General features: G+C 40.9%; 1 protein-coding gene across 1 annotated transcript in view; it reads right to left on the reverse strand.

The window, feature by feature from the left end:
• Positions 1-639: 639 nt before the first annotated feature.
• The window catches only part of DCAF5 (DDB1 and CUL4 associated factor 5), a 66551-nt gene continuing 42006 nt past the window's right edge, over positions 640-25184 (reverse strand). Inside the window, exons 6-9 of the mRNA XM_010287176.1 lie at positions 21228-21294; positions 9063-9190; positions 1146-2448; positions 640-1094 (exon numbers count right to left, since the gene is read on the reverse strand). Coding sequence (XP_010285478.1) covers positions 640-1094; positions 1146-2448; positions 9063-9190; positions 21228-21294 — 1953 coding nt within the window. The remainder of the gene's footprint in view (positions 1095-1145; positions 2449-9062; positions 9191-21227; positions 21295-25184) is intronic.

The following is a 25184-nucleotide window of genomic DNA, read 5'->3' on the forward strand; positions in this document are numbered from 1 at the left end:
GATTTTGGAACGAGGCTCATTTCTGATAGCTTTTTTGTTGGCATAAAAATAATGTCATTGAACTGTATCAGAAGCAAGTGCTTTATGAAGTATCATCTCTAAAGATACCAGCCAGTCCTGAAAATATCCTCCCACTAATGGTTGCATTTCTTTAGTTTCTTAAGCAGAATACAGGGCCCAGAAAGGTTTCTTCCCTGTTTTCCTCAACAAGAAACACACCCCAAGCTACCACCAGTGTGATCTAATTCAATCATTCTTCAGCCTGTAATGTGTAGTAAGTATCAGTATGGAAAAAATTCCTTCTTAGAAGAACAATTAAAACTTAAAGCAGTCATCCTGGTTGGCTGGCTGAACAAACGACACATGTTCACACAAGAATAATTCAGTCAACCGTCTTAATAAGGATTTACTTTAAACAGAACCTTGTATGGGTACACTAGACTCAGTCTCATTAAGGAGTAAGTTGGATTTTTATACATTATGAACCATTGGCAATCTAAAACAGACCCACTGAAGAATGGAATGGAGAATCAAACGCAATGTTTCAGACCCAAGCTCTATGTGCCTTTAATACTTTCTTTTTCCTTCTCTTTTTTTTTTTTTTGAGAGAGTGCACACTACGACAGACATTTGCATTTATCATGTTTTTAACTTCTTTTCTAAGGATGAACTCTCTGAATCTGCATCTTCCAACTCCGCTCTGTGTCTTTTCAGTCCTCCGAGAGATTGAGTGCTCTCACTGCCCGCAGGGTGCAAGTCAGCAGTATCCTCTCTTGTGCTCACATTGTAGCTGTTGGAGTCCATTTCAGACAGGCAGCAGTCTTTGTGCAAGGTCACACCCATCTGTACAAGGTTGCCATTATCAGCATTTGAGTGCACCTGTAGTCCTTGCATCACAGTCTCCTGCTCTCCAAAACTCTGTCCATTGTTGAAGCATGAAGGGCGAAGATGCAAGTGGCCGTTATTGTGGTTAACGCAGGACGTGTCGAGGCTCCTCTCCTCACTGTCATCAGTCTGGTTTCTCGAGCAGTGACCCGACATGCTACACATGGCAATAGTAGAGAACGGAGGGACCAGTGAGTGATGGCTTGATGCTGGTTGACAGTTCTGATTATTTTTCTGTTCCACAAGTCCTGCAGTCTGACCGCAAGGATCTTCAGTACAACTACTTAGCCCTTTGCAGTTAGCTTTTCCGTTGAGCTTTTTAGTCTCAAAAGAATGCTCTATACCTCCGCTGCTAGTGTCTTCAGATGTGTTTTCTTGATCCTCCATCCGCCGTTGATTGTCACATTCATGAGCTTGACCATTACTAGAATTTTCTATCAAGCCACGTTCTTTTAAAGTTTCTTTGTTGTGGCTTTCAGTAGAAAGAGCTGGGGAACCTTGAGGAACTACCGAACTCAAGTTCCTAGCATCTTCCTTATTTAGCGAGTGTGCTGTACTGTGCCTTCCACTAGTTCCTGGTTTCCCTTCGTCATTCTCTCCATCTCCTCTGGAGGATTCGCCATCTTTACCAGCTGAATACGATATGTAGGAATAATGAAGCCATTTGTAAGCTTTGTAAATCTTTCTCTCCACTGATTCACTGTCTGAACAAGGAGACGTCCTTTCCTTGACAACTTCTTTGTTGGCTGAACTCCTTTCTGGCGAAGAAGCTGGGGAAGAAGAAAGATCATCTACTTTGATCTGGGGGTAATCATAGATGTCCTCACCTATGTAGGGGGTCACGGTCTCAGTGTTAGTGCTAGTCCTTTCCTCCTTTTGCACCTTCTGTTGGCGCCTCAGTGCATTACGTTGCCTCATAGATGTGCGTCGTTCATTCAGTTCCTCTTCATCTTCTGTACTGCTGCTGCTGCTGGAACTGCTGGATTCGTTCTCCTCAGGACTCGGGGACCGTGGCCGTGGGAAAAGGTCTGTATCTAGTTCTGCCTCACAGGTATTGTCATCAGAGTCAGACTCATTGGAAAGGGCCAGGAGACGTTTATCCTGATACTTTCTCAGTGCAGAGAGCCTCTGCTGACGGGAAGCCACGTCTTCTCTGGCAGAGGGGGATTCAGCTGATCTTAAGGCCCTTAAGTTATATGCTGTTTCATCAGACTCTTCAGCCGCATGTGGTGGGGAGTGATGCAAAGAGGCGGAGGACTCCGACTCACTGTAAGCAGAGCGTTCACTTACTCCTGCATGGAGCTGCAGGATTGTGCTCTCACTGAGGTCACTGTCTGAGTCAGAACTCCAGCCCTCGATCTCCCGGCGCACCAGGGAGTCAAAAAAGGCCATCATCCGTGGATCTTCCTGGACTGACTGGTTGGCATAATCATGGGACAAACCACTACCACTGTTCAACACAAGACTGATGTACTCTTCGTGAGTGTAGAGGCAACGCGAATCATCCTCAATTCTACCATCCAGATCCCCTGTGCAGTCAGGCTGCTTGTAAGGACTCCAGATCTGTAACAGAAAATTAAAAAAAAAAGTCTTTGAATTTATAAACTATTATAAGCATTTGAAATAGAACAGTAGCGCAAATACCCAGAACAATTGCAAGTTGCAGATAGTTTTTATTAATTTTTACCCCTCAGACCCATACTTACAAGTATTCCAGAGATTCCAGGGGTTTTTTTCTCCCCCTTTACAAATGTGGTTTTCCTGCATCTACTTCACCCATCCAGAACTTAAAAGCTCTCACGCTGCAGATTATCCATCATTTCAGTATTTCATTGTGTAATAATTTCTCCCAAATTGCAGGGCTTTATTTTTATGTAATAGGGGATGCTTACTCACTAATGGTAAGAATAGTTTGTTGCCTACAATACAGTCTTGGCACTAATAAAGGCACTTGTTTCCCAGGAAACTAGAGTTGCTTGTGCCAGTGATGTACAGTAACATTTCATCCAGCTGCATAGTCAGTCACACCTTGTCAGCAGGCAGGGAGCTGAATGTATGGAGGTGAAAAGCAGAGCTGCACTTACTCCCTTTAGGGAACAGTCATGAAGGAAAGAAAGCACCCAACATCCTCTCAAGATACAGCGGCAGTTTTAGTTAGTGGGGAAAGGTGAAGGAGAAGAATTTTACCAAAAGCTACTTTTGAAATGGAGAGAGGTGGTAACATTGCAAAGCATAATGATTTCACCAATAGGAACAGCCTTGACTGTGTTGTCCCTCTAGCCTTCCCTCAGTTTTCCCAGTGTGGAAGGGAAAAGAGAAAAAAAAAAACCAAAAGCCCCAAAGAAGATCTACCAATACCTCTAAGAAACTGGTAATCCATAGCGAACATAATAGTCGGATCTCTTCACCTTTCTCAGTTTTACTCACAGATTCGGGGGCAATATGATTAAGGCACTCATTGGACAACCACTATCAATTTATTCTAGATCGATGGTTAATGTGATGCACAACACTTACTGTAAGCAGAGCTAGTATGTAGCTTATTCACAATACTGCCTTAACATTCTGCTTATAAAATAACTGATTTCAGTCATGCTTTGGTTTTACCACTCTAACAAGCCCAGGGAAAAAAATTCTACGCCAGCTGTCTATACCAGGTTGGCCTTTTGGGATAAACTTTTGCAAAAACATCTAACTCCTTTCCCAACAGAAATTAGTCTAGTTTTGTTCCAAGTAGACAAAACTGCTAACAAAAAGATTTTTTTGCCTGTGAAAATGGGATAAGCAGCACTTATCTCACACGTGTAGTTAACACAAGCAACATAATCTGATACTACCATGACAAGCACTATAAAAAAAGCACACGAGAATGCCAGTAGTTCTGTGTTCACAGAGATTTTCAACAGTGTACAGTAAGACCTTACACCTTTAATATTGGAAGTAAATCGAAATAAATTATCTTGCAGCTACTTGTTCAGCACAGCCAAATTTCAGATGTACAGGTAACCTTTATTCTGGAATTCTCCCAAATAAAATTAAAGTAAATTGCCTTTACTTTCCATCCTCTGTAATTTATGGTTAACAGAGCTTCCTCACATGATCTGGCCATGTCAATAAAAAAGACGTTATACCAAAATTAAAGTGGGCTGCAGATATACCTTTTTGTGTATGGCAATCATGAAGCTGCCTTTCAGAGCAAAGGCAAAGGAATTTTACACTGCATTACATTAGCCTGTTCCTAGCAACAGGCCTCAATATCAAGGTGTGTTTGCTATTTGTACTTAATTGCTTGTTTTATTATTTGTAGTACTTAAGAAAATTCTCTTCTAGCACAGTTCATTAATACAATACTTGAAACCAGACTGAAGACAGTCTCCATTGCTTCATTCAAGCATGGCACTTACTAGACACATAGCTTGAGGAACGAGCATCAGGTTTGGATAAAGATAACAAAACCCAACCTAAGCCCACTTTGTATAAGCTTCCACTGACCATACTTAACCAAGAGAACAATCCTCTAATTATTTCCCATGCTCCACTTCCTAAAGACAACCTAGGAAAGAGTATTCTCTCAGCGGATGCGTGAGACATTGTTGATTTGGGGATACGCCAAGTTTTTGAAGAGAAGAATAGAACTCTACTTGCTTGAAGGACTGTTCTGAGTTGCTGCCTTCTTGGTGATTTAACTAGCACATGTTCAGTACCTTCTCTCACAGTTCATCAGATCTTTTCCCCTCCTTATCCCACTACTGAGCATTTCAGCAAGTAGATCAGATAATTTTGTATTTAAGAAGCATATACATTCTTGTAAGTGCTTCATACTATATGCCAGGTCAAGCAGGCTGGCATGCCCCTTCCTCAAATAGTCTTAGCCGTTTTAGATTGACTACAGGGTTTTGTAAAACTTTTTTTTTAAGCAAAAGAATTAGAAAAGTCTTAGATTCTGTATGAACAAATATAAATGGAGGAAAGGTAGTCTGCTCTGAAGTCTCTCTGGGAAAGGTCTGTTTTATAATGAAAAGTCATCTAAAAAGGTACGTAAAGCGTGCACATAGAGATTCCACATCCTTGATAGCGTTACCAGTTCTTTCTGCTCACTCTGCAAATATCAGAGAAAATACAGCAGTGTTAACTATTGAAAAGATAGCTACAGAGAGTCCATAGTGAGGCTTTTCCCTTCCAAGACAGATTTGTTCCCAAAGGAACAAATCATGAAGAGAAGTCAAGGGAATTCAGGATGAATACCTGTTTGCACACGATCAGATGTCCCTGGAGATCGATATTCCTAATTTTTAGACATTTTGCTATAAAGGAGTATGAGGGCCTGACAGAGTCAAGGAAAGAAAGCAGACTAAGAATCTATCCTTGGCAGAACTGGGAAATCTTTAAACTGGCAGCAACTGGTCCAGTGCTCTCTGAGGCATCTGGAACGGGCTTCTTTGTAAATGGCATGCCTTTGCCTTTTTCTCATGCTCTGACTGATGCCATGTCGAGGAAGAATGTGAGCAAATTGGAGAAAGTTGGCAAATCATCTCACTGAAGCAACAATCTATCAAGAAGTTCTTTCTCTGTCAGAGGATTAAGGAGCTGAACATTACTCACTGATGCCCCGAGTATGGATATAAAAACAGGAAGAGTAACAGAAAAGGGGAGTACAAAACTGGTTCTCTGCTTCAGCAGAGATGCTTCAGAGAGCATCTTTGAATTGCTTGTGTTCCATGGTGGCAAACCCCCAAATTTTAAAACAAAAAAGTAGCTATGCCCATAGCGTGAGAATAATTAAAACCAGCTATATTGGATTATCTGATTAGGCAGAGGCAGCTAGCCACAATGACATTAATCTGTCACCATAGCAACATGGGCAAATAGACTTTGCTATCTTTGATATACTGATGATTTTTAAACAAATGGAACCTACAACAGTTGTGCTCAGTTACACAGTACTCCATTTCCAGTACAAAACAGTATTTCTTTCTGAAAATCCTTACGTACGTTATCTATTTCATTTTTTCTGGAACTGTCTTCTAACTGCATAATTCTCCATGGCCCTCCTCTAAGCCCTACACATCAGAGGGAATGTCTCATTTATTTCCCCGGCAATGCAATTTGTTTTCCTGCCAGCACATCCCAGTGTCTCACACAATTAACGGAGGGAAAAAGTGGTATTTTTCTATTTTATATTGTTTTAGCCCTCCTGGTGAATGCTTGCTGCAAATGACAATTTTAGTCCACAGCTGTGCTTTTCCATACAATTTTACTGAGGTCCAGGTTTCTGAAATGGAGGGCAATGAGCAATTCATCTGGGTTCATGTGTCCAGCACACACTGTCTGAAGTCAAGGCTTCTAGTACCCTTTTTTAATGAGCTTGTTGACTCTCATTTTAGGTCTCTGAAACCTCCTCACTTGCATATTCACACCACCCCCATCTTATCGATTGTATTCTCAGTCCTAGCAGAAATCAAACCCTAAATCACTGAGTTACTGAATTGTCTTGCGGGTACTTTACAACAAAATAAAATTAAGCAAAAAAAACATAACCACAAAGGTAAAAATCATTCTTGTGAATACTACTCATCTCAGCAGGGCTAGGCCTGAGATGAATTTGTATCTCTCTCAATTGTAATCAGCACTAAAATAGCAAGTGTGTTGGCAGAAACACATAAAATTGTTGAAAGGCTTGTCTGTATCGTGCCTTGATGCCGGTGCTATCAGTTCTTCCCTTCTAGCAGCACTAAATTAAGGCCACTTAAGTCTAAAAATTAAGGGCTCCAACAAACAACTACTTGCATCCACATTTTTAATTCACCACAGAGTTTCTACAATTGAGGGAATGGAATACCAGCTAACCACAGTAAAGTTATCTTCTGTGATTTCATTCCAGAAAGATGTTTAAAAGACACTTGAAGGACAGTAAAAGGAAGGACACTTCTTTAGGAGCTGATTAAAACAAAAAAACACACATCAAGAAAACAAGAAAACATAAAATTAAAAAAACCCCTAATTATAATTTTTATTTATGGCTCTTCCTCTTGTCATCTCAACATCCCTGAGCAAACGCATCAAGCGTTTATTTGGGGGAAAGAAAGATGGCCATGCAAGGGAAGAACTTGTGTTCCCAGCTGGTTTTAATGCAGTAAATAGCACCTTAGACCTGCTGGTGGTGTTTCTCCTGTTTTGCCCTTCTGCTAGTGGCAGTTACTAGCCTCCCACCTATCTGTAGAAGTAGCTGGAATGAAGAAGAAGCCACCATTGCATGGTCACCTGCAAACCACTGTTCACTGAGACAGAACCTTTAAAGAGTGAAGTCATGCAGATCAGACAAGATACAAACCTTAAAACAACCTGATCCCCAAACAAGGCACATTACAAACTGAGACAAAATGACATGCAATAAAAGGGTAAGAAGTTTTGGCTCGCTAATAAACTTAATACATTAAACACCTTTCCCTTAATTTGTTTCTAGCTTGCAATGTTTGGAGAATTCTGTTCCTTAAAAGCAGCTACACGAGTTCCATTGCACATACTGCGACACAACAGGCGTTCTCTTCTAAGGAAGCATTCAAGCAGAGGTGTCTTTGAAAGAGTTGCACAACCTGGAACTGGAGCCTTAATCGAACTAACCTTTTAATTACTAGGCAAGACCTCCCTCCCCTCCCCCCCAAAACCCTAGCAGAAGTACACAAAAGCAACACAGGGGATGTTTATACCAATGCTAATCCAACAGTCTAAGCACACTCATGCAGGAAGTATTCACAGGGTGAAGGGTCAGCAGATCTAAAATCCAAAAGGGAGAATTCAGGCTGTGTGAATCAAGTTTCCAAAGCGAAAAAAAAAAAAAAAAAAGCCTCTGGCAAAACTGTTGTTAAACAGCGGCAGTTTGACTGCTTGGAAATTGAAAAATCAGTGAGCTGCTAAGATTGTTCAATGCATTTTTGTTCAAAGCTTGTATTTGATAGATTTGTGATCAAACCTGTCAGAGGGACACAGATGAAGAAAAAAGTACAAAGCAAACTAAAGTACCAGTGGAAGACAGAAGATAAGGAAAGCTGAACTACAATCAGAACCCAAATGCTGACAGTAGCTGTAATGCAAGTGATGCAGCTGGGCACTGGGCCATGGTCCCAGGGTTTTGGGCCAGTTCTGGTCCATACAGACCACAAAAACATTCCTTCGCAGGACAAGTTCATTCAATCAACTTATAGCTGACTAAAGCATTTACTAACACTCAACCAACCTCATTTATAGCCACATGCAGGTAAGACTTTTATGAAGTCATTCAACAAACACTTAGAAGAAGCATCAGTTCTCATTATCCTACTTAAAAATTAAATGGTTCTGGTTTCTTCCATCTTGTTGATAGACATAAATTTTAGCAAAATTTCTAACCCAGCAGAATGCAAAGTACATTAGTGCAGCATAATCCTCTGCTTCCCTGCCCTCAACCTCTGCTGTTAGAAGTCACAAAAAAGTTTCTGCCTTGCTCCCACAATATTTGCTGTCTTTCCTTAAGGAAAGAAAGTTTCAGAAGATAACAAAGTTTGTTATCTCTTTACATTCCACATAAAAAGGCAGAAACTTTCTAAAAATACCGTACATTGTTAGAGGACTCAGAAAAGACATATTGTGGAAGGTATTAAGAGTCCTGTTTCCTCTGGAAGCCACAGAAAGGTATGTTGAATTGATTCAATGCAGAAGTGTGTACAAAAATTATAGAAGGGCTCCTGAGACAGGATTTGGGCCAAAATCAGCTAGGTCAGGCTAGTCTAAGGCTCAGTGATACTCTTTTATGAGATTTTTATCAAATTTTAGCCCAAAGTTTTCTAAGTCTTAGGAGATCACGTTACAGCTGTGACCAGACTCTCCTGAGAAGTACTGTTTGCATGATACTTCAGTTATGTATGGAATGAAACTAAAAAAAATTTCCTTTTTCAAGGTACAAATCCAGGAAATTCTGATCTTATCCATTATCACTAAAGCCTTTAAAATTGAAATGGAGTTTAAAGTTGAAATGCCCAACTAAAAATCTGCATGGGTTTAGCCAGCAAATGAGACATACCACTTTACAAAAGAATAAGGATGAGAAGACAGGATGGTTGTGGAAAGGAACGATGCTGAGCGAAACAAAACATTTCTTCCTTAAATACCAAAAGAGTACGTTTTCTCGTAATTAATCTTACCTTTATAATCTTTTCAACGCCAGAAGAGCAGATCATGTAAGTGTGAGGATTAAACCGGACTTGGTTTACAATTGACCGATGACCTTTCAATACCATAAAAGCACCATTGACAACCCTGCCAATGCCACCTAGGGGAAAAACAAGCACACACTAAAATGAATAATTAAATCTTCATGTTGCTTTCATTCATAATAATTTGAAAGTCATATTATATTTGACAATGCGTTTCAGCTTTATTTTGCAATATCTGAAGGCCTGTGCTGGCTGCAGAATTCCAATTTTATGAGCAATGCTCCTATGAAAAGCTGCGAGTTTGATGAAAAGCATCCTTCCTGCAAATTAGGACTTGGAGGCTAGCTTTAGTTCAACTATCTAAACAATGAAGGTTTTTGACCTAATATGACAAGTATGTGAATAAGAACAACATACACACTTAATGAAATCACCAGTGAAACCATAGTGCCTAAGGCATAACACTACTCACAGTTTGTAAATTTGAAGCAGAGACAAATAAAGAGGTTGACTTTTTTTAATAGCTATTTGCTACTAGCTAAAAAAGTGTATTTTTTATATCAGCAATTCATTACAGTCACAGTTGACTCTAGTCTGATGGGTAGGAATCTAAAGGAGGCAATCTTCAAGGCCGTTAACCTGAGTTACTGCATTACAGCTGGACCTAGCATAGCCTTCCCTAGACTGGGATCTGTAACAACTTGTATTTCTGTGAATCAAGCTTAGAGAGGGACCTGAAATAACACATCTGATCAGTGTGTTATATCATTCTTTGTCACAAGGCAGGGAATTAGCTGAAGTGGAATGCTTTTGTAAATGCTAATGGTAAAACTCAAAACAGAAGCCAGACAACTTTTCTGCTTGGTCATTGACTCTTACAAGGTCTATACACAAAAGCAAGAAACAGTAATTTTTTATATTCATAGATTTACACAATGAAAACCATAGATTAGTTAGAAAGTACATCTGTGTATCTGAATAAACAAGTGTCAATCAACATGCTATGATTAACATCTTCAGTGAAAGAAACCAAAACTTTTAAAAGAGGGTAAGTAAAAATTGAAAACCACTTCAGAGGAAAACAATCTTCCTATTTACAACTTTAAAGGTCGTAAGCACATCTTACAGGAAGTTAAAATAATTTCATTAGCTTCTGTGCTACTTATAGTTGTCCTAACACTAAACAAGTAAACTTTATGTTCTTCTTGATGAAGATGTTTGCTATCCTTCTTTGTCCTCAACAGGAGCTCTTTCAGCTGCTGGTTTAAGCCCTAAGTCCAAAGTTGAACAATTTGTCTTCTAAAACAGAGTCAGAGTTCTCCTGCAATGCACATTTCCTAAAGGAAAACTTGCATTAACACTGAAGAGTAGGAAGATAGAAGGGTCAAGAAAAAAGAAAAAAGGCGTTCCTATATCACCTTCCATTTGTTAGGTTACATAAATGATAAAGAACTGCAGCTAGTGAGCTTGTGTTCAGTCCCCCTCCTCTTAGAAAAAGTACTCTATCCCTTCCACTCATTATAACTCCACTCAGAAGACTAGACTGATGTGTACATGGTGTACAAACCATGGTAAGGATTTAGAAATGAGGAGTCATCCAACTCCTAAAAATCCACAGACAGATCTTCTAACTGCTTCTGGAAAGTGTGCCATTTGCACAGATAAATTTTTGCAGACCAAACTGCAGTTTCATGGCACTTTGGGATAGAACGATAATGTGCCTGAAAGAAGGGAAAAGAGATGCTGAATAACTCCAAGGACCAAAATGCATGGCCATTTTAAAGACTTTGTATATAGAATGAAGGCTCATTTAAAAGTATGAAAACTTGAAAGGGAGACTATCACTCTAGTTAACTTCTAAATATGTTCATTGAAACTGCATTCAGACTGAGCTACTGGAACAGTTCTCTTATTTTGGTACACTTGTATTTTCTGTGAAGGTTCAGAGATAAGTTCTGCCTTCTGCCACTGGAGCAAGATTTCAGCAGTGTAAGCAAAGTTGACTGAGAAATAACTGATTGGAGACTAAGTTCATTAAATGCCAAATTGGGGTCTCTTGATATTCTTTTCCATTTTATGAGATTCCTCACGTCCTTTCATTCTGCTCATCCTGCTAGACATTCATGACCACATTTAAGGCTGATGGCAAGTTGCCCTACTCCCACAGCATTCCTTCCAGCCAAATCACAGTTGTCAATCCAATTGCATCTATCAAGCCAATGGTAGATGGTTACATCAAGTCCAGTTCTCAATGCATTTATCTTGACCTAGCAGACAAATGCTCCAGGAAGAGGGCCTTGGGAATGAAGAGACAATTTGCTTAGGAGATGTTTCCAAGTCTGTAAGTAATGCCTAAAACAAGTTTCAACTATCCATGGACTCTAGCTGCCTGAATTCAGTACAAAAGAAGAAATACGCCCTACAAAACACTTACATAAGAGTCAGAAGTTAGAGACACAATAAGCAAAGAGATGAAATACAAATTTAGGGCACCAATATCTTGGGCTGCATTTCCAAGTCAGTCACTGGCCTTTTGTGGTACTGTCAGCAGCGTGAATTAACCCATGTTATTTTCCTAGTAAAACAGTGAAAACAGTTATTTAATGCCAGAACTGTCTTCTGGCATTAAACATTTATCGATACACTAAGAGCACTGGATGAAAAGTGCACAGCATGCAATGTCTAGAACACAGCTCTCCCTAGGCTGTAGTCAAATTCAGGCAGTGTCTGAAGCCCAGAAAGCCAGCTGTATCCCAGGCTGCATCAAAAGAAGCGTGTCCAGCAGGTCGAGGGAGGTGATTCTCCACCCTCTACTCTTCTCTCATGAGACCCCACCTGGAGTACTGTGTCCAGCTCTGGGTTCCCCAGCACAAGACAGACATGGACGTGCTAGAGTGGGTCCAGAGGAGGGCCACAAAAATGATCAGAAGGATAGAACACCTCTCCTGGGAGGACAGGCTGAGAGAGTTAGGGCTGTTCATACTGGAGAAAAGGCAGCTCCATGGAGACCCTTTCAATAAAAGGGGCTTATAAGAAAGACAGAGAGAGACTTTTTACCAAGGCCTGTAGTGACAGGAGAAGGGGCAACAGTTTTAAGCTGAAAGACCATAGACTTCCACTGGCTATAAGGAAGAAATTTTTTACAATGAGGATGGCGAGACATTGGAACAGGTTGCCCAGTTCTAGAACATACTTCACTCCTCTTAAGGGTGAAGGTGAACTTCCCTACAAAGGCCCTTAAAACAACTAACTGCCCAATTACAGGAAAAGTCCCCTAGGAGCAGATTACTACAATCACAAGTCCTAGCAGTTAGCTTTTTTCCAGTAGTACAAGAGGTTTTAATCATTTAAACCAAAAAGAATGGACTCTAGCAATACTCTGATAATCTTTGTGTCAAATATAATAGTCTACCCCAGAACCTCATTTTTGGACAACCCCCTGCCTCATGCAATTTTAGTCTACCAACTTCTATGTGCTTAAGCAATGTCTCTAAGTAAGTGCTTAATGCAGAGCCTTCTACATCCTTATCCTCACAGCAGTCCCTTCACTTTATAGTAGCCCAGCAAAGTTGGTATCATATTACATGAGTATCTGCGTGGCAGATATATGTCTGTGTCCAGACTTGTCTGGAATCCCCCTGGTCTCCCAGCAGAGGTTTAGCTGCAGCCATACAGCTTCTAGCCATCTCACAGTGTGAGTTAAGTTTGCTCATGTCTGCTGGGGGCGGGGGGGCAAAGTGCATCTGTACATTAAGTGTAGGTTGGCCATAAGATGCTCAAATCCCTGAGGCCATCTTCCTTTTCTGCATGTAACAATTTCTATTTCTTTTTGCTGTCTTCACTTGAACTAGTATTTTTATTTGTATTGTTTCAGCAGAACTGACCTCTGCTATCCCAACAACACTCAAATTTTGCTTTTGAGGTTTGGGGTTTTTTTTAGGGGATAGACGTGTTGTTTCATTTGCTTTTGAATTTAGTGGCATGCACAGGTCCTGGAACTGGTTTAGCATGGCTGCTTTTACATTCTTAGATAGTTACCACGTGCATAAGCCATTAGCTTACATATGTGTTATTAATAATACACAAAAAAGTCTAAAATTGGCATAATCAGCCTCTGAAGACTTTAAGGTTTCTAACTTTCTAACCTCTAACCACTGGAGGGAAGGGATGGAGATATACTAGCTGGTTTTGCAATACTTTCCAAAAATGGCTATGCTTAAAATCAGATCTGAGTAGTGGTTTAGTGTTCTAGCTGTGCTGCTTGATGTTGTTTTGGTCTGCTTTTACACAAAGTGAAATGTTGAAAAAATCCCTCTTCCTCTCCACCCTGCAAATGAGTGTTCCAAAGAGGAGCAATACAAAGTCTCCAAAAATTCTTTAAATATCCTACTATGATATCTGATCAGCTGGAAGAAATAACTTACAAAAGGCTGAATCTGAAGTGTACATTTTAAAACAGATTTCCCGTACACACGTTTGACAAGAATACCATGGCAACACAAGGCATATCTACAGGCTCCGATACAGACAGGAGGAAGGAATACTACAATGCTCTGAAGCAGTAGTCATCTACTAAGTTGCCAAAGTGATTACTTCTTGGTTTGCTTTATAATTTTATGTTTCAAATATTATGATAATGAAATCCTTGTTAATTATGTGGTTTTAGAAATATTTATGCAAATGTGGAGACGTTTCACATATTGAGAACATGCTGGATGGTACATACCAACATGTTTTAAAAAATGCTAGTAAACCATAATGAAGGGGAGCAAGATACTTGGATAGCAGTCTGACTTCCCATGCACAAGTTCCACCACACGTAGCAGTGTTTAAAAAAAACACACAGAAGAATGAATTATTCGAAGGATAAGGGAAAAAAGGAAGTGATAGATTATTAGGAAAAGTGACCTTGCACAGAAATCCTGTAAGAATGTAGAACAGTCTCTAAACTAATGGAAGCTGCGTTGTTCCAAACATTTAAAAAAACCTGTCAAAGCGCCAAAGAACTCGCTGGGATAAGGAACAATCTTCCATTGGCTCTGTAATGGAGGAATCAAGTGACCTCATTAAGAAGAAGTCCTTTCTATCTTGGACACTGAAAAAGAAGTCCCACTGATTGTTCATATAAGGTAGGAAGATGTTCCACAGACTAAAGCATAACTTCATACAAGCCTCGTGAATTACTCAAAGTGCTAAAAACTCCTGAGAAGAACCAGATATTTGCAGCTGCTGCCAGTGTGCCATAGCATACCATTTCATTGTAGTACTTGGCACTACAGTGGAAAGCTCATTTAAAATTAATTTAGTTTTCATTAATAATAATCCAGGACACATTTTAGACCGTAGGCTACTGCCCTGCATTTGAATCCTATGAGGTCGTCATGTGCTAGTGGAAGAGAGATACCATAGTTTGGAAAGCAATTACACAGCACAATGCAAGCAAATACGCATAGCATATAGGGCCTCTGCCTTCAGTGCAGCAAATTATGTCTAGACTCCTCAAGAAGCCTCTCTCTGGTCACTCACACACCTGTATTTGTTTTGTACAGTGCATGCCAGCAGGCGGCTTTGCTCCTCAGAAACCCATCTGTAGAGAAGCTTGATTTAACACAAGCACTCGCTTGCCCTGAGAGCACAGGGCCCTGCAGCATCCCTTCAGGGGGGATCAGGAATCTGACTCCAGATCTGGCAGCAGCCAGAGCAACTTCAAGATTTCTCAGCAGCACAGGCAAAACTGATTTTGGCCACATCAAATATGGGGTGAGAACAGCAAGGGCTGCCCAAGATCCTTTATCCTCCCCGCATGGTAAGAGGAGACAGTTTGGAGGGGCACCAGGGGACTCCGGCTTAGGACTTCCACTACTACAAGAGAAAGACTGCTTCCTTCGTCACCTTCAAACCCACCCTGCGCCTCCCAGGCCAGGAGAAAGGACCAACGTGGCGTTGCAGAGCCTTAGTGTAAGCACAGGGGGCAGCGGGCTGGCGTCAGCACCTGCCTCAGACAACCTGCTCTTCCGGGCAATCACCCACTTTGCTTAGCCTACACCTAAAACCAGCCCAGCGGTGGTCTTGTACCTCTGCAGAGGTTCCGAAAGTCAAAGAAAAAAAATTCATATTTAATCATCTAAAGAATATGCAAAAAGCTGTAGTGGTAATTGGCTATTTTTGGATGTATATTTTCTCCTTTCTTTTGTTGCTGCTAAATATCTGCCGTATCTATCTATGCCTTATCTATACCAACCCTCCCACTGTTATTAGCACCAGTAAAGCTGAACAACAATATGAAAGCTAAGATAAAATTACTACAGAAATAAAAACTTTGGCACACCCTTTCCACTCTGTCCCCTCTCCTGGTCTGAGGGAGATTGCTCTTTTGGTGTGTTTAACTGCACAGGTTCGCAATGGTTTTTACAATGTTATTGGAACCATGCTGTGCTGGGTTTGTGTGGCAAGGTTTTGGTAGTGGTGGGGGCTGCAGGGGTGGCTTCTGTGAGAAGCTGCTAGAAGCTTCCCCCATGTCCCATAGAGCACAATGCCAGCCGGCTCACAAGACAGACCTGCCACTGGCCAAGGCCGATGGTGGTAGTGCCTCTGGGATAACATCGTCAAGGAGGAAAAAAAGTGAAACACAGCAATCACAGCTGGAGGGAGGAGGGAGAATATGTGAGAGGAACAGCTCTGCAGACACCAAAGCCAGTGCAGAAGGAGGGGGAGGAGGTGCTCCAGGCACCCGACCAGAGATTCCCCTGCAGCCTCTGGTGAAGACCATGGTGAGGCACGCTGTGCCCCTGCAGCCCATGGAGCTCCACGGGAAGTGGAAATCCACCTGCAGCCCGTGGAGGTTAATGGTAGAGCAGATCTCCACCTGCAGCCTGTAGAGGACCTCACGCCAGAGCAGTTGGATGCCCGAAGGGGGCTGTAACCCCATGGGAAGCCCACACTGGAGCAGGCTCCTGGCAGGGAGAGAAGAGCCCAGGCTGGAGCAGGGTTGCTGGCAGGACTTGTGACCCTGCGGGGGACCCAGGCTGGAGCAGTCTATTCTTGAAGGACGGCACCCTGTGGAAGGGACCCAGGTTGGAGCAGTTCATGAAGAACTGCAGCCCGTGGGAAGGACTCATGTTGGAGAAGTTTGTGGAGGACTGTCTCCCGTGGGAGGGACACCATGCTGGAGCAGGGGAAGAGCGTGAGGAGTCCTCCCTCTGAGGAGGAAGGAGCAGCAGAGACAACGTGTGATGGACTGAGCACAACCCCCATTCCCTATCCCCTTGCGTCGCTTGGGGGGAGGGGGTAGAGAATTTGGGAGTGAAGTTGAGCCCAGGAAGAAGGGAGGGGTGAGAGGAAGGTGTTTTAAGATTTGGTTTTAGTTCTCATTACCCTACTCCAACTTGACTGCTAATAAATCAAAGTAATTTCCCCAAGTTGAGTCTGTTTTGCCTGTGACTGTAATTGCTGAACGACCTCTCCCTGCCCTTATCTTGACCCACAAGCTCCTCGTGACACTTCCTCTGTTCTGTCCAGCTGAGAAGGGGAGTGATAGAGCAGCTTTGGTGGGCACCTGGCATTTAGCCAAGGTCAACCCACCACACATGCAAATTACCATCAACAACTACGCTTTCTGAACATAAAGGGAATAAAATAAGTGAAATTATCACACAACTGAGAGGTGTTTTGTTTTTTTTTAATGGAGGTGTGAAAACTGCTTGCCTGTGCATTTATTTTGTACTGGTAGCTGCAAACACGTTCAATACAATAAAGAGAAAGAAGCTTTAGTACAATCAAATGGCTAGTTGCTGGGGACTAAGGCTTTTCCAGCCTCCCCCGGTGCTCAGCATTATCTTCACCTTTCTAGTGCTAAATTACATACTAAACACGCTAAGGATGGTGACAGAAACACTCATGAATGCTGAATCTTCTTCCACTTGGCTACAGCACTACAAAGCACTCAACACTGCCTTGTTTTCTGATAGATGCCATCAAGCCAGGACATTTCTATGTGTTTCTGGTATTACAATCCACATGACATGGAAACCAGTCTAAATTCCACTGGATATAAGAACATCTTCTACACTGCCCCATCACTTATTTGCTGTGATAATTAAACACTGTTCCATAGCACACTACAGTCAACACTGACCTGAAGGAAGAGACAAACTACAGTCCTAAAAGTGAAACAGTTTAGATCCCAAGACCACGTCTCACAAAAATAAATTTTTTTAAAAATACAAACCTTCCAGAGCATACTCCCCATTGGGCCAGATGGCTTTCCCCCCCGCAACCCAACTGGTATGTATATATGCTTGTGTGCACATATATACGAATCTCAAAAATAGCTAAAGACATTAAGAAACACTTAATCATCTATTATTCATCTTCACTTATCAGGCTGGAACTTTGAGAACTTAAACCACAAGCTGTCTCCAGTGAGATAACCCTGTTCAAATGTTATTAAAAGATTTGTTGCTGAATTCTTCAAGCCTGCAGAGGTGTCTGCATTTACAATGACCAATGAAGAAAAAAAAAGGGGAAGAAAAACTGCATCAGTTCTGATGAAGATTGGTGCAATGAGTTTAGTAACTGGACCACAATGACAGGCCCTTTCTTGCTAGCAGTTACAGTGAAAGAGAATTTAAAAGAGGTTTTGAAATGCAGTTTGCTGTTCTGATTTAGTGAAGTTTTCAGAAGTTTGGTGACAGCCTGCTCATGTAAACTAAAGGATCCTCAACTGCCTTCTCAATCACAAATAAGTATATCCCTCACATAGCATCTTTGAGCAGTATTTCAAAAGCAAGAGACAAGCTCTGAGTTGCAAAGATGATTCAGAGTAGTGGGTGAGGAATGTAAATTCCATTTTGCAAAACATTTGGTCTACCAAGCCCTCTATTGCCTCACAAGACATGTCAGGTTCTGTCTTGAACAGGGATTCTTTACCAGCTAAGAGACCATGTTTATAGGAGTTAGGTTTAAATACTGCCTGAAGTGCTTATACGTTAACAGTCTTGCTGGGCAGGTCATGTAGGGCTGATGTCTCTTCTCGCTTCTAGCTTGCCTTGGAGTCAAGTAAAAGCTGTGGAAACTCAGGACTGCTTTTCTTCTGCAAGACCAATGTATTAAATTTGCTAGAAACTCCACCTCTGAAGAAAACTGAAATATATACTTTAAAGAGGAAATTGGCTAACAAATTCACCAAACAATTGGCAATTACTTCTGAAGCACAGTGGAAAGCTGGGTAGTACTTGGATGGAGAAGAAAGTGGAAAAATGAGCAAACTATTCCATCTTCAAGAAAGGACAAAAGGTGGTAAAAAGCAACCAACCTTCTGGCACAGGAAATCCTGGCCTACTCAGAATAATGTAAGATTGTGGAGGGAGACAGCCAGTAAAACTCTTCAACAGAATACCTTGCTAAGCAATTTAGGAAATACCTTTTTTCACAGACCTCCCCGCCCCAAAGTAAATCCTGTCTAATAACTGGACCGAACAAAACCGCTGGCAGAGTTTCCAGCTGAGAGGGAATGACTCAACACAACCTACCAGGAGGACACCTCTACATTATGATTATATGCAAAAAAACCAGCAGAATTTGTTCCTTTTTCCTGGCAAAATACCAACACAGGTAACCGCATTCCTCCAACTTGAAATATGTTTGCAATTGTCTGACTGGTGTGTTCCTTCCCACTTCATCTTCTGTGTAGTAATGTTGCTAGCCATTAGATAGCTAGTATTTGCTGCACCTGTACTTAAGCAAAATAATCTATTTCCGAGTTGTTGTTAAGGATGCAGCTCTGTAAAAAGATTTACACTTGCAAAAAAGTTATTCACAAATAGCTGATATAATTTAAGGGAGTTGTATCATAAATATTTACAGTAACACAATGCCTGAATTCAACCGGAAGGTAGAAATCAGTTAGAAAGATATTATTTAAAATACCAACCAACAGTACAGGACATTACATCACCCTGTCTAGTTAGTACAACATTTTAAATGAGAAACCGCATTCCACCCCCTCAGATCACAGACCCAAAGACACTCCTATTTTAAGCTAGAACATGAGAACAAGGAGTTTTCCATTGAAGCAGAAGCTTCCCAAGGTCTCCACATCCCTATACCAAGACTCCTTCTCCAAGAAAGAAGCACAGCAACCTCTCTAGCTCAACAATTATTCTGAGCCACAGGATGAGATTTAAGAAAGGATGTTTCATCACATTCAAAACAGGCACAACCCTTCAAGAAGAGCTGAATGAAGAAAAGAAGATCTTCAATAAGCCTATCACAGGTGATTTCGATGGCCAATGAGTTATTTGCCACAGAAGCCAAATATTTGTCTAACAAAACAAAGTTCATGAATTTTGCTAAAATGTTCCAATAAGAGAACTGCTCAAGTTACAAAAGACTTAAGACATGCAGGTTCCTACTACAGGATCTTCTGATCCCATTAAGCAATCACTGACGGCAATTGACATTAAGTAATTAATTTTGTAACTGAAATGTTTCTGGTTCTTGTAACTTGAGGAAGGGTGTCAGTAAACTTGCAACAAGAAAACTGACCAAAACACACATGACATTGTTTTGTGGTAATTCTAGCTGTCACTCTTTGTGCAAAGGTCCCAGATAAAAAGTTTGTCATCTGCAGTTGCCTGCGAAAAAAGTTTTCAAGAGCATCAAAGCCAGATAAACCCAAAATCTCAAATCCAGAATTTACAAAACGGAGATGGGACAAATATAGTAATGGGCATAAAATGTAATTCTACAGTCCATACATAAAAACTTGCACATAAATAACTAATTTAAATGTATGTAACCTTTGTTTTAAGAGGAAATTCCACAAGTAGTAGTAAAACAGTGTCAAATGTAAAAGGAAATAATACAAGTTAAAAGGAAAGCAGGGAGAAGTCTCTTTAAAACCTACACAAAGATAGAAAGACAAAGTACTGGTATATTTAGCAGGACCATCTTCAGGACTTCTGGACTGCAAAATCAAATGTTGATTAAATAAGCAATCCAAAATTCAAATGGCATTTTCCTCAAAACACTGCTGTTAACCAAACCTTTCAGAGGCGAGTCATCTTCTCATCTGTGGATTACACAGCTGTGATTAACAGCCTTTGAAAATGAAACAAAATATTTTCATTTTACCTCTAACGCAGCTTGTAATTTGCTCTCACTATTGCTAAAGCACCTGAGACCACAGGATAGCACTCGGTTGTACTTAATACCACTAAAATCTACAGTTTAAACTGTCAGAGCCATTTTCTAAAGTCTTGAGTCTTTCAATCAGGACTCAAAACCATTCTAAAAGAGCACAGCAATTTGCTTCAACTGAAGAGATATGCTGATATTGTACGGCTTAGTGTCATATTGCCAAACCCTACACAATACTAGATGATATCAAATCAGGCACTGATCAGCTATGGCGTCTACAACACTACTGATACATCCCACACACATCGCTGCTTTTCTTTACTCTAACACCCCTCTGCTATACTTTCACACAGAGTTGAGCTAGTGCTATATGCTTAGCATGCGTGCCCCAGCATGGGAAAGGGTCAGAAATGAGTCAGAAGTGGTCATTTCCCCCAGCTGAGAGTGCTCCTCCATCCAGAAAGTAGAAGAGCGTAACTGCTTTGCATTAGAAATCAGTGGGAGAGTTTTGGTGTAAGAGGAAAGAAAGAGGGGAAGAGAGGCCAATGCACTGGAGCTGTAAGGAGCAGCCTGTGAACCCAGCACCATTTTATGCTGCAAGCTTCATTATCAGATGGAATTTCTTAGTAACAGATCCTAAGTTCTTCAGTGAACTCAGATCAGCTTAGAAGCAGCTGAGTTGGTAGACAGGAGGGAGGAAAGACACATCCTGCTCCAGCCACAGCTCTTTCTCTTCATCAGCTCATCTAGAAGATTTAAACGATCATTATATGAGAAGAGAAATAAAAAGAAAATTAGTATGATAAAGATTTAAATAGCATTGGACATTGTTATCCGGTGACTGACTTGGGCATTTGTAAACTCTCCCCATCCAGCTTTCATCAGAGTAATGCTAGATTCAGACATTGAGTGCGAAGAGCAATTTTTAAGAAAAAAAAACCCAAACCCAAACTAATATTTGTCAGACACCTGCCCCCCACCCCCCGCCACTCCCTTCCAAAACAAAAAACTTACCTGCTTCTGGATCTGGAGGAATCCTCCACATATACAAATTGAAGTCATCAGAGCCCGAAAGGATGTACTGTTAGGAATAAAAATAGAAATAGTTTACCACAAAGTATCACCTGAATTATGTTATTTTACTGTTGATGTAGTAAAGTTGCTTCAAACCAAAAATGAGAAAAAAAGATAATTTGTATCATTCTTTGCACCTCACTGACCAACCTACCCTTAAATGGCGCTGAGGTACCAGCACAAAAATACTGCATACATATAAACGGACCAAACTTGAAAAGCATGCTTCACGTATCTAATGCCTACTGCCCAAAGTCTATGTTTTCTTTGCTAAATAAGGTTATGGATTTTGATTGGCTTTAATACAAGTGTGTCTAGATCAAACTCTCTTATCTTGCAGCCTGCAACTCTGGTCTTTTTTTAATGTCAAAGTCTTTTATCCTTTTTTATCATCTGAACTACCAAGGAAAACTCCATCAAACACATACCTAAGAAGAGAACTAGCATGTCCATTACACACAAGGACAACATGTCTGGCTCATCAGTCTACTAAGACCATCAAAAGTCAGTCACTGAGGATAATCTTGAACACTGAACAAAACCAAAGCTGAACACTCACTGTCAGCAAGTCTCAAGCGGTTTAAAAAACACTGCATTTATCATACTGTTCATTTTTTTCCTGGTTATAGTTACTCTGAAGAGATGGAAGGCTTCCCTTTTTCAACAATGCATGAACAATAAGCAATCTCTTTATTGTACAGAAGTTTAGGCAATGTGCAATTTTAAGTAGCTTAATATACTACAAACATGCACTGGCACGACAGTTGACATTTGACATGGCAAAAAGCTTATGCCTCTCAGTTACAAGAGGCCAAAAACTGTGCCTTGTCTCCAAACATCTCTTCTCCAATAAACTGTACATCCCATCATTTATTTATCTCCCAAATTAGAGATGAGATGACACGCAGTAGAACCAAGGGAGATTCCAATTCCAGTTACACTGGTATAGACAGTGTAAGTCTCTAGCCCTCAACTGACTTAAGGCTTCTGCTTAATCAATACAATCAAGAAGTTGGGTCTTTCATTATTGTTGTTATTATTATTATTATTAATAGAGAGAAGGGAGAAAAAGAAAGAAATGGAGCAAGTTTGTCCCTTTTCTAACCTTTGATAGGAGACAAATTCTGTTTTGTTTGGCTCAAATATCACTGGTTTCTGCCTTTCATTCTCCAGGGATACATAAACTCATCAGGCAAAGGAACATCAAGCAGCGAGGAGACAAGTCCTGGAATAACACAGGACTGAGAAGCAAATAAACAAAAAATATACACTAACATGGACAAAACTGCTATAAATTTGCATATATTCTGTTTGCAATGATAATTATGTTTGCGCAGTGTTTGGATGTTTCCAGCCACAAAAATGCACTAACCAACCACTAAAATCCCTTCTCTGGTTTCCTATTATCACAATCCAGACGTTCTTTTTTCTCTTATTTTTAAGGATGTAGGATGTGAGTAAGCACTTACGAATGCAATTCTGCCCATTTTCTGACAGATAAGAAGCACTGATGAAACAAAAGTTCCTTTAAAAACTTGTGCACACTAGTTCTGCATCACTCATAGACTCATCCTTTCCAAGCCAGAAAGTTACTTCTACAAGCCAGCATGTTCAAGCACTTAAGCAGCTTACCTCTGCCAGACTGACCTCATGGTGCCAGGAATATGTGCTTCCCTTTCATTTGACTGCTTATAAATGTTAGCGCACAGCAGGCTGAGCCACTGTGCCAAAACTACACAGATCAGGGCTCATACAGGCAGCCTCCCAGCAATCAGAAAGCAAGCACCTCTAATATGTTTTGTTACAGAAGAAATGCTACATGAAAAAAAAAAGTCTTGTTTAACATTATAGAGGTCTTGCCAATTGTTAGTATTTATTACCAAACTGTGTGGTTGAAGCAGCAACTGCTTTGCCTAGGACATGTAGAGAAAAACGGAGACTTCAAAAACAGCTAGAAAGCTTAGTATCTTGAATTTATGACCATAATGCCCTTTTTTTTTTTAAACCAAACAAGATCTAACAATGCTTCAATATGAGAGTCATTTAGCACTTTACATTGTAAATCAAATAAACCTACGAACAGCGACAGACTCCAAAGTGACAGATTTCAGATATCCTGCACCAGGCACACAACACAGAAAAAACACATTACATATGTGCAGGGAACGAAGTGTCTGTGAGACTCTTCAAGCCAGCTTCCAAATTGATTTGCAGAGGAACACACTGTGTATCCTGTAAGACTCAATGGCCAACTGTTTAGGAAATCTGGTGTATCATTGCCCACTGAACAAGAACATACTATCTGCAAAGACCACTGATCCGAGCATACTCTGTCCTGCTTTGGAGATAGCAAAATTTATAGTAGTCCTGCAGTGATGTGGACTAATGGCAATTTGACTGCACTATCTCTAGAGTAACCAGCAAGACAAGACAAGTGATTATTCCCCTTACCTGTCACTTCTGAGGCCAAACCTGGAGTATTGTGTCTGGTTTGGGTCCCCTAATACAAGAGTGACACTAATGAATACGACAGAGAGTGGAGGAGGGCTGTTGGGGCTGAAGGCACGTGACCTGTGAAGAAAAGCTAAGGGAACTGGCCTTATTTAGCCAAAAGAGAAAGTGAAGGGACAGAGTGGACTTCAACAGTCTCGCCCTGTCTGAAAGAATAGAGAGTAGCTGGGGACAGACTCTCCTCAGAGGCATGCAGTGGATGCTCAGGAAGAAACAGTCACAAGTCAAAGCAAGGGAAATTCTAGCTGAGCACAAAGGAACAGCATGTTCAGGAAGAGTGTAACAAACACGGCAACTTGGGCCCAGAATGGTGGCAGAATCTCTACCCTTGCAAATCCGAAATTTACCTGGACAATTCCCCAAGAAACCTGATCTGACTCTGAAGATGCTCTGCTCTGAGAAGTAGCTTAAGTCAGATGACCTCCATCCAGCACTCTCTTCTGATTCAATTTTTTCAAAGATTACCAAAGTGAAAAGGGAAATAATTGTCTTGGTGGATTTGGATTGGTTTTTAGGTTGGGGGGTGGGAAGTGGGGAGAGGTGGGCACTGTCAGGAAAATGCCCACCTGAAACCTTTACGCTCCATCACACATCATAGCTTCATGAAAACCCCAATGGGAAGACAAACTTAGGCCACATAGACAGAAGCATAAGCTGCAGTTCAGCACGTGGACTTGTATAAATTCAGGTGGTCACAATTTGGGGAATTTAAAGAAAGAAACTGGCAAGTATCTGAAAGTAGTTCACAGAATCATAGAATGGCTGAGGCTGGAAGGGACCTCTGGAGGTGATCTGGTCCAACCACCCTGCTCAAGCAAGGTGACCTAGAGCCAACTGCCCAGGACCATGTCCAGATGACTTCTCAATATCTCCAATGGAGAAGATGTTCAATCCAACTGTCTCCAAGGTAGTTCCTAGCTACTTAAAAGCACTATGAAGTCCTTCGCTTCACCACCATTTTCTAGCCCAATGACATTTGCACCCACCAAATACACTGGGCCAAAGTATTCTGGAATGAATTAAGAGAAAATAAGTAGCAATGAATAAAGCATCTGCACTGCAATTTATGTCTAGTCACAGAACAAAGCTCAGATCAGGATCTCAGCTGTTCTGAAGAAGTGTTTACGGGTTTAATCTTGCAACTGAGACAGCCATCAGTAAGTGCCAAAAGCATTAATTGATAAAGTAATCTACACAAGTTTGATGTTGTAAGCAAAGGGCCGTGAGTTGCAAACTTTTTATATAAATTTAAATTTTATTTCGCTAGTTAGCTCTGACAATAATTATCAGAAATAGATCATATTCCACAAAATATTCAAGTATTTGGTATCTCTGCCATTCCACTGCAGCCACTGTAGCAGCCAGCATTGTTTTCCACTCTCTTTC

Source organism: Phaethon lepturus, unplaced genomic scaffold, assembly GCF_000687285.1.
Source record: "Phaethon lepturus isolate BGI_N335 unplaced genomic scaffold, ASM68728v1 scaffold3545, whole genome shotgun sequence".
Lineage (NCBI taxonomy): Eukaryota > Metazoa > Chordata > Aves > Phaethontiformes > Phaethontidae > Phaethon > Phaethon lepturus.